Source organism: Camelus bactrianus, chromosome 11 (genome assembly GCF_048773025.1).
Source record: "Camelus bactrianus isolate YW-2024 breed Bactrian camel chromosome 11, ASM4877302v1, whole genome shotgun sequence".
Lineage (NCBI taxonomy): Eukaryota > Metazoa > Chordata > Mammalia > Artiodactyla > Camelidae > Camelus > Camelus bactrianus.
Window position 1 is genome coordinate 45,875,372 of NC_133549.1, and position 12,580 is coordinate 45,887,951.

The following is a 12,580-nucleotide window of genomic DNA, read 5'->3' on the forward strand; positions in this document are numbered from 1 at the left end:
TAACAATTGTGATCCTGTTTTGCCTAATGTTCACACTCCTTAAAATGAACAATTGAGGGTTTTCCCCCACTTCTTTACAGATTTAGTATTTGATCTTGGTCCTCTGGGTCCCATGATATAAAATCCTTCTCCCCATGATCTTAGGTCTTACCCAGAGGAACTCTAATGTTCCTAATGGGAATGGGCGGGAATACATCGAAAAATAACTTACTTTTTTTTAAAGCCTGAATAAAAGAAACCCCAAACAACTGGAAAGATATTTGATCAATGCCATTATCTATCTATCTATCTATCTATCTATCTATCTATATTAAAACTTAATGTCATTTATATAAAACCTACTGATTTTTTTTTTAGAGGGGGATTAGGTTCATCTCTTTATTTATTATTTTTGGTGGAGGGACCAGGGATTGAACCCAGGACCTCCTGCATGCTAGGCATGCACTTTGCCACTGAGTTATACCCTCCCCACCCTGACTTTTTAATGATTACGATTTAAGGTTTAAATATTTAATAATACTCTTAACAATCTATCTTAAGAGCAACAGCTCCATCTCTTGGGAAAAATTCAGTCCCCTTTCTATAATCAACTGGCTACTGCTCACCAGAGTCCTAGCAACAGAAAAGCTAGAACTGGAAAGTTGAAAAAAGACATTAGCACTTAAATAAGGCATCATTACTCTGTCAGAAAGCTGGATAAGGTCTTGACAAACACAAAGCCCTTGGTAAAGAAATACTATCATAACTTTCATAAGCCTTTGTGTGTTAAGAATACTAAAGGAATAGCAACTAACTCTTTTTGAGAGTTCAGTATGTACCGGGCATTGAATGAAATAATCCACGTAAAACACTCTCACTACACCTCAAGATACAGATATTATTATTCCCATTTTATAGTCAGGAAACTGAAATACAAACTGAGGGATTCTGATTTCAACCCAGAGTCTATGCTCTTAATCAAATGCCTCCCCACAAAAATGAGAGTTTCTCTATATGTAAGAGTTTTTTATATGTACTATCCTGTGCATAAGATTTACTCTAGCTCCCAAAACATAAAAAAGTTACACTTTGTTTCCTTTTAATTATATTTTACATATGTATGTTATGACTTACCAGTCTATCAAGTATATGTCTGGTGTAAGACTGTAAGATTTGAAATGAAGAAATAGTTTGGAGAGATTTTCTTCAAAAAATACTTCAAACGTTGCAAAGTATTTCAACATCTACAGATAGAAATTTCAATAAAATTATTTAAGAGTATACTCTAGAAATAGAGAAATTAAATCCTTAATCATAAATTAATAGAAAACCTTGCTTAGCACCTCTGACTCTTTTCATCAAGCATTCATAAAACTATAATTCCATGAAAACTTTATTTTACATCAGATTATCTTAGTCTTCTAATTACTGTTTTTCACTCTAAAGGGCATTTAGACTACAGAAATTGACAGTCAAAGAAAAACATGATTCATTCCAAATGTCCATACCATGCTGTGATCCACACGAAAAAAGGCTAATTGGCATGGCTTATTCAGAAGATTTGCAAATGCAATGAAGGCATCTGCCTCTTCCAAATTGAGAATGAGAACTGCTGCTATGAAGGACATCCCTTGAACCTTCAAAGGGAAAAGAAATTAATCAAAATGTGCTTACAATAATAATTCTATACAGTTTATTTTATCATATTCCTCAAAAATGACAAAGTGATATTACAAAGTAGAATTAAACAAGATTTCTTATTTCTTTTTATCTCCTAACAAAGGTAAATATAGAGAACCACTAAAAATTATGAAATTCTCCCTAATTTTACATTTCTTGTTCTTATAGTTTAAAAAGCATTACAGAAAATTTTGGAAAAAAGAAAAAAGTATCACCTTTTACTTGCTACATACAAAAGCCTATCTCAGTATCCTACTCTAGTTTTCATTTTCTCTGTCTGAAGTCTTTCAAAGTATAAACTCACAAAATTTAATGAAAATGAGGTGATTGTCCTCATTGTTATAACATATCTGCTGAGGTAGAACGAGAACAACTAAGAATAAAAGATCTATGAGAGGTGCTGCTGAAATTCCAAGAAACAAGAGGTTGTGGGGGTTAGGCTAGTAAGGCTGATTCCTGGGAAAAGCAGGAGAAAGAAATCAAGAAAAACCATTCTAAGGAGGTGAGCAGAGACATACAGGACCAGCTCAGTTGGAGCACAAGATTTATGAGAATAATGGGGGAAATTAGAAAAAGTAGGATGTATTTACAAACTGTGGAAGGTCTTCAGTAAAAGGCTCAGCTATATAGATGTCTGCTTGTGAGTTATAAGTAGCTCTTGCACATTTCTGAGCAGATAAATAAATTAGAACTGCTACTGCAAAAATACTGATTCTTTCATTAAAAAAAAAGTTTATCAAGTACTTCCGGTAGAGATTTGCATAACAGACTTATACAGTGGCCACTGAGAACATTTGCAATGATACTTCTGTCTCTTCCTCCCAGCAAAAAGTTTTGAAAGGGATACCTACAATCACTATGTCTACTTTCTCAGCTCCCTTTAAACTCTTTAGCGCACTTCAATCTGGATTCCCACTCTATTACTATATATACTATCATGAAATGTCTCTTGCCATGACAACCAATTATATTCACTGTAAAATCCAATGGACACTTTCCTACTCTCTTAGTAGAATTTCCTTAGCTTCTGTGATCCAATATTTCTTTATTCTCCTCCTATTTCTCTGGCTTCTTCTGAGTACTCTTTGCAGACTCTGTAGTAATTACCTATTTGATTTTCTAGAATATAAATTCCATGAGGACAGAGCCTGTGGTAGGTAGAATAAATCTGCCCGTGAAGATATCCACGTCCTAATCTCTGGAACCTGTGAAAATGCTACCATACATGGCAAAAGGGACTTTACGGACACGATTAAATTAAGGATCTTGTGATGGGAAGATTATTTTGGATTGTATGGCTGGGCCCAAGGTAATCATTACAGACTCTTTATAAGTACAAGAGGTTGGCAGGAGACTAAAGAGATATTTGACAATGCTACACAATTGACTTTGAATTTTGGAGGTGGTGCATCAAGAGCCAAGGAATGCAGGCAGCCTGTAGCAGCTGGAAAAGACAAGGAAATGGCTTCTCCCCTAGAGCCTCCAGAAAGAACATAGGCTGCCAACACTCTGACTTGAGTCCAATGAAATCTGTTTCGGACTTCTAACCTCCAGAGTTGTCAGATAGTGAATTTGAATTGTTTAAAGACATTAAGTTTGTAGTAATTTGTTACAGCAAGAATAGGAAACTCATACAGAGACAAGATTGTGTCTGTTCATTCACAGTTGTATTCTTAGTACCAAAATATTTGCTGAATGGATGCGAAGGGCAAACTGTTAACCATCTGTAACAGAAGGGTAGCAGAACAAAAGAAGGGATTAAAAATATATTTAATTGAATCAATATGTTTATTATAAGAAACATTATTTTACATATCACAAAAAGGACAAAATGCTGCCAATTAAACAATGACAACGCTTTCTTAGAATTTATATTTTATGTTCACTGAGCTATTTAAAGCTCAGATTTACCATATATCACTCTTCTGAATATATGAAAAGGAAACAAGTTATATCTACAACATCTTTAGAGTCCAATTTTTCTGAATATTCTGTATTATTTATGAACTCATGGTATGATGCACTGAAATAGGCATTTAAAGGAGACTAAATAGATACAACAGCTAAGTGCCACACAGGATTCTGACTTGATCTGGAAAGGGGGTAACAGAACTCCTACAACTTTTTTGTTAGTTTGAAGTTGTTCAAAGTAAAAATTTGGGAAACAAACAGTAATTAAAAAAAAAAACAAAAACCTATATATGGGCCACTCACCTTCAGAAATAAAACTTTACCAGTTAAAGCACCTGTGTAACCCACCTACTTTCTGCCACATGAAGTCTTTCTCTCCTCTCTTCCCCTATGCCTGCCTCGGATATGGGAGGAGGGCATCTACTCAGATTCCCCATTCTTTGTTATCTTTGCAGACATGCACACAGATCTTTCTTATTTTGGGGGTTTTACTGATATAATCACTATTGAGAAACAGAGTTACAATGAAAAAAATTAATGTGGGAAAGTTACAAAGCTTACAGATTTCTTATGGTAATATCTGACTTCTTGTCTACAGTTTCTGACTCCTGTAATGATGGGAAATTTAATCGGTCTTCTCACCTTCACTTTTATGATACACTCACCTTGGAGTCCCACCATAGTGCAGGCCCAGTTCGCTATATGTGCCAGCAGATACAATCTGGCAAAATAATAGCAACCTATCTCCTTGCTTCAAAGGAGAAAGCTTATATCAAAGGACCTACAGACAGCTGACACTCAAGACTCAAAGAGTTTTACTCTATTCACAAGTAATCTAGAACGATTTCCTCCTAGTAGGAAACTAACACAATTCAACAATCAAAATAGAGTGGGCTTAAATTGGGACAACCATACCCTGTAGAAAAAGACTTCCCAAAGAGCACACTGTATAGTCATGAATTATTTTAAGGGAATTCATTTGTTTAATTTACATATTTTTCTTTTCTTAAAATGGTCTGCCTAAGAATGTCATTAAATTCATAGAAGCAAATGATAGATAGTCACAGTCCTCACCCATTACAAAACTTACTATGGTGAATTGCTCTGAGGCATGAAATACAAAACAGGATAATTCTAAATACTGTTTTAGAAAAGCCTCTGGCTTCCTATCATATATAAATAGAAATATGATTGAATTCCATCATGTGATAGAATAGAGATGAGTAATTACAATTTTCATTTCATTTCATTACAAAATTCAATTACAATTCTTCATTCCATACCTTTTATCTAACAATATGTAACATTTGATGGAGAGTCGCAGGAAAATGAATTAAAGATAGCAATGCAAATTGGTGCCCTTTGTTATTTTAAATATAACTAGAATGTAAACCACTACCAAATTTTTACAAAATATACTGAAGAAATTCCACAGATAAAAGTTTTGGTGTGACTGATTTAGAGATTCAGATGTATTTTTTATTAATGTAGTTAAAAACCTTTTTGTCAAATCACAGCACGAAATATGTATTCTAATATAGTTGATACTATTTTTATCTCTTCTTATATGTCTGATTTGGCTGACTGGTTTGCCAATGAGGCATGCATGGCTTTACCAGTTAGGTTATAACATGGTCATTTTACATCAATCTAATGAGTTAATTAATTTGTATATCCTGTAGAACACTAACAAAGGGATTGTTTATACATTTTTCTTTAAATGGATGATGACATATATAAACTCATTGTAGTGTTTAAAGTGTTTGGCTACACTTTTTAAAACAGACATACATTTTATTTTAAAATGTATTTAACAAGTGCTGAAAATTAAACCCTTGACAATTACACTTATAATGAAAAAATTTAAATAAATGTTAACTTAAAAATGTGATGGGATTATTAATGTTTGTATGATTCTATTACAGAACACATGAGCAAGAGAGTATAGATTTTCTGTTCAAATTTTATTTTCTCCATAAGGACTACTTGATCACCTTCTTTTAATACTACAACTTGCTCCATCTCCAAACTCGGCACTTCGTCCCCTTTACTATGGCACACTTTTTCCATAGCACTTATTACCTTTTAATATAACATATGATTTACTTATTTATTTGTTGTTTATTGTCTGTCTCCTCCTTCTAAACTAAAAGCATCAGAGAGAGGAATCTTTCTTTTTGTCCACTGGAGTGAACAAAATGCCTAGAACAAGGCCTGGGAAATATCAATAAACACACAATAAATATCTGTTGAGTGAATGGATGAATATACAAATGAACATCAAACAAAATAATCTGTACCAGGCAGCTACCTACTGTGAGTGCTCTAAAATTCTTCTATTTTAAGACAAAGGCGAGAAGATGAAGGTTTTACGATTTCTAGTTAAACACGGCAAATTGAACGCATTGTTTTTTCTTTGTTCCCTTCGAAAGCCAACTAAAATAACAGAAAATGTTTTTCAAAATTGTCCTAGGAGGACAAAAAAAATCGAAAATAATATAAAAAGTAGATAAAAGATGTCAACAGCATTTTAGAAATTTTAACTTCACTAAATGTAGAATGTTGATAGTAAAATATATGTAGAGAAGGAAGCCAATAAGCAGTAAGCCAATTCAGCCATAAAATTCGGAAAGGCTCAGGAACTGAAGTTACCAGCTACTTTTAAAATTGAAAGGTAGGGCTAAAACTAGGATTGGCTGAAATCCATAGAAAGAGCAAATCCTCTCCCCTATCCTGTATGGACAGGTGCCTATCTTTCCCTCAACCTAGCAGAACATAAGAGGTTTACTGCTAAAGGAACAGTCAGGAAAAGGAGCATTAGGGAGAAGAGGATAAAGCACCACAGCAGGGACAATAAATAAACATTTACAAATTGAATGGTGAAATCCCCAGCTGCTCTCCCAGAAAGCTGGCGGTCTAGTAAGTCCCTGGTAGGAGATGGGAAGATTCCTCTCCAGGTAAGTTGACAGGACCAAGAAAAAAAACATGAGATACAGACAATTGGGAGCTAATACAATATAAGATACTATGAGATATGACAGTTAAATGTTTATATTCAAAAAACAGATTGAAACAAATACTTACATAACCAACATCAGGTCTGTAACATGTATATGCCCCTAATATACTATGTAAGACATCATGATATGGGCCACCCTTAGAGAAGAGAAAAATGAAATGTCAAACTGTACAAATAATTGTCTGCAAGTTAACTCTCAAAATACATGTTAATAAACTTTATACTTCCTAAATGACTAGTTTTAGTATATTTAATCATTGTCAAAAATATTCTAAATGCACTCTACCAAAATGTTTTCTAAGGAATGGATAAAAAGTATTTCATTGTGAATAACAAAAACCAAATAAACTAGTTTAATGGACACAAGCTATACAGTTTGTGTACAATGTTAAAGATGTCTACATTTGGTATAATAAGAGTATAAAAGATTGTTTTGTTTGATACAATTTCAGCAAAAGAAAACCATCAAGCTACACTAAATTAAGTTTATCAATAATTTAATCTTAATGATAAAAATTTTAATCTCATTTTATCAACCTAAAATAGAAGGATTCCATGAACAAAGGCTTGAGTCATATATACATATAAAATGTAATTATTTCTCTCCTCATAAAGTATAAGCTACTTTATAACAGCCACTGCACAAGAAATTAACCACTTCTTCCCATTTCAATAGTGATTGTGAAAACGTTTAAGTTTTGGAACAAACTCCTTCATATTTTAACAATTTACTAGGCAAAAATGTTAAAATTCAGATATGTTACAGAATAAAAATAAAACAAAGAAACTCACCTCAGTGAAAATTCATCAAGCATCTTTATGTGCTATGCTAACTGCAATCTATTCAATCAGTGGAATCAAATAATAGAGGGAGGGGAGGGTACAGCTCAGTGGTAGAGTGTGTGCTTAGCATGCACAAGGTCCTAGGTTCAATCCCTAGTACCTCCATTAAATAAAAACAAAAATAAACAAAACTAATAGAAATGCCTTAAAATTTTCCTACTAGTTTCACATTTTTTTTATTTAAATGTCCCTAATTTTTATAGTTTTGCCTGTTCTCTTGGATTTAAAAAAATAGTAGTTACAAGCTGGTTAGAAACTCTCACCTTCTGAAAGATGTAGAGAGATGGAAATGTACGAGATATGTCCAGCTTAATTAATTCCAAACTGGCTTCTCGATCAGCAACAGATACACCTGCATTTGCCAGGCAGAAAAAATTTAAATGATTACTTGACTATACCAAATCCAATCCTGTAAACACAGAATGATCACATAGCAGATATGTTACTTAAGGAAAGATGAAAGTTGAATAATCAAGAAATTTCAACAAGTGACACATAGCTTTTGGTAAAACTTAGAGCCCTTAATATGAAGAAAGTAACTAAAAATTTATCAGAAAGTTACACAGTGTAGGATTTCTGCTTTCAGATTTAATAGAAGGTGGGCAAAGACTATTGCTCCCACAATAACAACTAGGGAAAAACAAATACATTTCAAATATTATATATTTTAAAAAAGACAAGAGAGCTGTGAAACAAAGAGGTCTAGAGGATTTAAATTCCAGAAAGAATATTCTTTCATTTCCCAAGTGAGGGGACACCAGTGGCCATTTTTCTTTCTAGGGGCATCTGCCAAGTCTGGGCAGGGGCTCAGGACTAAGCTTGCCAATGACATAGGTATTCTGGTGGGGAAGGAGAAACCAGAGAGCTTTTTATGGCCACATTAAGTCTGATGTGAGAGATAAGACCTGGAGGAGACTGAATGTGTATTTAGTTTTCCCCTGTGGGACTTTTGAAAACTGAGTGCTACTGTAGTGCAGGAGGCTGGGCAGGGGAGGCAGAATGAAATCATCCTAAATCACATGGTCCTTGGGAGAATGTCTTGGGGGAGGGGGCTGTAATCAAAATAAGAAAGTTCTTCCTATCAACAAATTTGAAAATCAAGATGAACTAAATCTGGGGAAGGGTATATAGCTCAGGGGTAGAGTGTGTGCCTAGCATGCACAAAGTCCTGGGTTCAACCCCCAGTACCTCCATTAAAATAAATAAATACCTAATTACCTTCCCCCAAAACAAAATTTAAAAATAAAATCTTTAAAAAAACGAATGAAATCTATCTAAAGCTGCAATCTTGCCCCAACTTAGTTCAGGTTACTGACTGAACTGAGGTAATAAGTCCACTGCCTAACAGAAAAGAGCATGTGCCCTCTGCAGGGGAAACATCAGCTTCAGTTTATACATTCTTTTCATATGTAATGACTGACATACAATTTAAAATTTTAAGATATGTAAAGAATCAGGAAAATATGACTTAATAATCAAGGGGAAAACCAGCCAATAGAAGCAGACTTGCATTTCTGAATTAACAAACAAGAATATTAACTGTTATAAATATGTTAAAGGAAACAGAGAAAATGAAGGGGGAAATGTATGGGATAGAAAGATGAAGAATTTCCACAGAAAAATAGACTCTACAAAAGAAGCAGGTAGACATTCTAGAATTACAAAATATAATATCTGAACTTAAAGACTCATTGGACATATTTAACAGACATATCTAATAGATACGAGAAGAGAGGATTCATGTACTTGATTATAAAAATCATCTAATCTGAAGCATAAAAAGAAAAATAATTTTTAAAAAATAGTATGAGACTTATGTGACACTGTTAAATGGTCTAATACACATATAATCAAAGTCCCAGAAGGAGATGAGAGATAAGGCAGAATATTTGAAAAGATAATGACCAAAAAAGTTAAATGACAACTGCAAATTATAAACACTCAGGAATAAGAAATCAACAATTTAAATAGAACAGTGCTTCTGACTGAAAAAATTCTTCATTTATATTTAATTTCTACTAAAGTGTAACTTTTACCATTTAATCATGGCAAAATGTCTCAGAAGTAAATGCTTATAATTTTAATTCTTATACTTTTAATACTTTTTAAAAATGAGTTTAAAACTCAGGCTGAGACCCTGCCAATTAAAACTTCTTATATCTTCTTCCTTGTACTTTTAGTTTCCCATAAATAGCAGACATAGCACTAGGTCTTGGGATGAGTCAAGAAATCAAGTCTTCTCCCTAACCTTTTTTAGTCAATTTTCCCCACCCTACTGTTCACTTTTCTAAAGTAGAAAAAAAGAGTATTCAAGGAATTTAACAGAGTTGTTTAGATACTCACAGAAAACCACTTAAGATGTGTACCATTTCTCTACCCTAAACCACATTCGTTAACTTCTAGAGTTTTACTTACAGGCAAGAGAAAAATTTGCTTTTTATGAAGTAGAAAGAAAAGTGACTAGCAGACAAACAGCTCTCCTTTACTCAAGGACAAGAGATAACTGAATTAATTTACCTAACTTTAATAAACTATGATGACAGGAAAAAAAGTGTTCTTGTTTTTCCCAAAATGACAAGGAAAAAAACTAATGAATGAGATTAGAGGGAAAGATGACATCTATGTGTGAATTAAATGAAAAAAAGGTTAAGGTGCAATATAGAATTATAAATAATATAGTAGAGAGTGAATTAAAGTCAGTGAGGGGGGAGACAAGAGGTCACAAGTGAGGTGTAAATATTATCTGTCTTTAAGTTAAGTAAGAGTTGGGCTAAAAATACAGCACCCCATTAGTCTTATCGTTGTGATTAAATCCTGGTCTCTGGGGTCCAACAATCTGGGTTTACATTACACCTTCACCGTTTACAATTTAACTGTTCTGAGCCTCAGTTTCCTCTTACATCATTCAGGATAATACCACCTACTTAAGAATTACTACAGTTCCTGACACATGGAATCACACTATTATCTCAGCAACTGGATTTTCGAGAAATTTTTATTGAAAAGAAAAAAAAAATCACACCTTCTATATCATTCTCTGAACTTGTTTCACTAAAGCTTTTCCAACGTTCTTTTGCTCTTGAGAGGAAGATTTCATAAAGCTCTGGGGGAAAAAAGAACAAAAACTCATAAATAGTAGGAAAGAAATTTATTTACATATTTTTATTTCTACTCTTAAAAAGAAAAAGAAAAATCCTATTATAAGGTCAGGTCTCCCTTATGTAGTAGGCATCAAAAATGTGGCAAACTGAAGTATCTGATTCTACCAAAACTTCATTACACAACCAGAAAGGCAAAGAAGAACACTGCAGAGTGGTCATCCAAATAGCTACGATACAGAATGCATGTAAGAGGCAGGAAGAGATGCTTCTGCTAAAGTAGCATCATTGTAGTACAGCAGAAACATGATTTTTTTTTTTGAGTCAGTCATACCTAGATTAAAATTCCAGCTCTGCCACTTACTACCTGTGGAACTTCAAGAAAGTTACTTGATCACTTTCAAACGTGGCTTTCTTCATCTGTAAACTGGAGAAAAATAACACCTAATCATGGGGTTACAGACGATTAAAAAAGATAATTTACATAAAGCTCCTGACACCTTACAGACCCACAATAAATGCTAGTTCTTCATTTCCTTCTCTCTTGAAACTAGTTTCTCCATTATAATATTGCTATCTGAAGCTACTGAACTTTACACAGATTTGGCCAGAGGGTCTACATACAAAAATCTCTACCCCTATCTTTTTTCTTCAAGTGCCTGATCACTTTCTGAGAATGCCACTCTGTGCTTCCAAATGCAGAATCTGATTAAAATGTCAAGAATAGAAAAAACTAAACATTTTCCCTCAGTTCTCAAATTTTAATTGTTCCTCCTTTCTAACTAAACAGTGCAGATACTATTGTTTATTTTTCACTTTTTTAAAATTGAAGTATACTTGATTTACAATGTTGTATTAGTTCTGGTGTACACAAAAATAGTAAATTTCAATGACAAAACAGGAAAAAATATTTCTTGCCCACACACCAACATTTATATATTGTCCCAAATATCAAGAACATTTTTTGCTTCAATGAATCTTTTTAAAAAATGTATTTGTTTTTAAAGATAATACATGAACATGATTTTTTTAAAATTCAAACAGTACAAAACAGTATAGAGTGAAAAATAAATTTCCTTCCCTCCAATGCACCTATTCTTACTAAAGCTCTAAAAATAAACACATGCATCCACAAGCATTTATATAGTTTCCTTTAAAAAAAAAAGTGGCAACATATTAAATGCACTGATCTGTGTCTTGATTTATCATATTGGAAGTTATTCCATATCAGTAAAATAAATCTGCTTTAGGTTTTTTTTTTAACAACTGCACAGTATCCCAATGTATGACTGTACTATAATGAGTACTCTTATATTGCCAAGAACCAGATCATTATAAAATAGTTGACTAGATATATTTCAAAGACTCTTACTATTCTGATCCCTTCTCCCTTCTGTTCACTTTCCATTTCTACGAATGGTTTGGAAAGAAGAAATTAAAAAAAATTTTTCCATTATCTGTGCCCAGCTCCGTCAATGATTTGATATATGAGGTAGATATAATCTTAAAATTTAGATATACAATTTTTTTGTAGTTATCAAGTATCAAATTGAAGTTTGCGCTTTTTGATTTCAAACTGATTCCAAGCTATGTCCAGATTCATTATTCTATTCAAATTTCAAAACCGTCTTTGGGGAGAGGGTGTAGCTCAGTGGTAGAGTGCAAGCCTAGCACACACAAGGTCCTGGGTTCAATCCCCAGTACCTCCATTAAATAAATAAATAAACCTAATTATCTCCCCTCCAAAACAAACAAACAAAAATCTGTCTTGGAAGAAGAAAGGTTAACCAAGATCACCTTTGAAAGTCACAAAATTGATCCAATAATAAAAATGTGGCAATGCATTTCAAAATATCAAAGGACACTTCTCCAGGAAAGATTTACAGTGCTCATCTATAGTAAGATGATCTGCCTCTCAGTTCAATTCCACTCTTGACTCCATATGTCACACATTTTATTTTGTATCTACCAATGTAGAGCTTGAAGCAGACTTAAAGAAGTATCTTGGGCTTCAACAGAGAATATTCTGAGATCAGTATATGTTTCACTT

The 12,580-nt window shown here is 33.4% G+C and overlaps 1 protein-coding gene across 4 annotated transcripts in view; it reads right to left on the minus strand.

The window, feature by feature from the left end:
- TBC1D12 (TBC1 domain family member 12) overlaps positions 1–12,580 on the minus strand; it is a 74,495-nt gene that overhangs the window by 4,028 nt on the left and 57,887 nt on the right. For all 4 annotated transcript variants that reach the window (XM_074373920.1, XM_074373923.1, XM_074373922.1 and 1 more), the window contains 5 exons: positions 10,455–10,535; positions 7,696–7,784; positions 6,655–6,726; positions 1,488–1,616; positions 1,114–1,223 (listed from right to left, as the gene is read on the minus strand). In XM_074373920.1, coding sequence (XP_074230021.1) covers positions 1,114–1,223; positions 1,488–1,616; positions 6,655–6,726; positions 7,696–7,784; positions 10,455–10,535 — 481 coding nt within the window. The remainder of the gene's footprint in view (positions 1–1,113; positions 1,224–1,487; positions 1,617–6,654; positions 6,727–7,695; positions 7,785–10,454; positions 10,536–12,580) is intronic.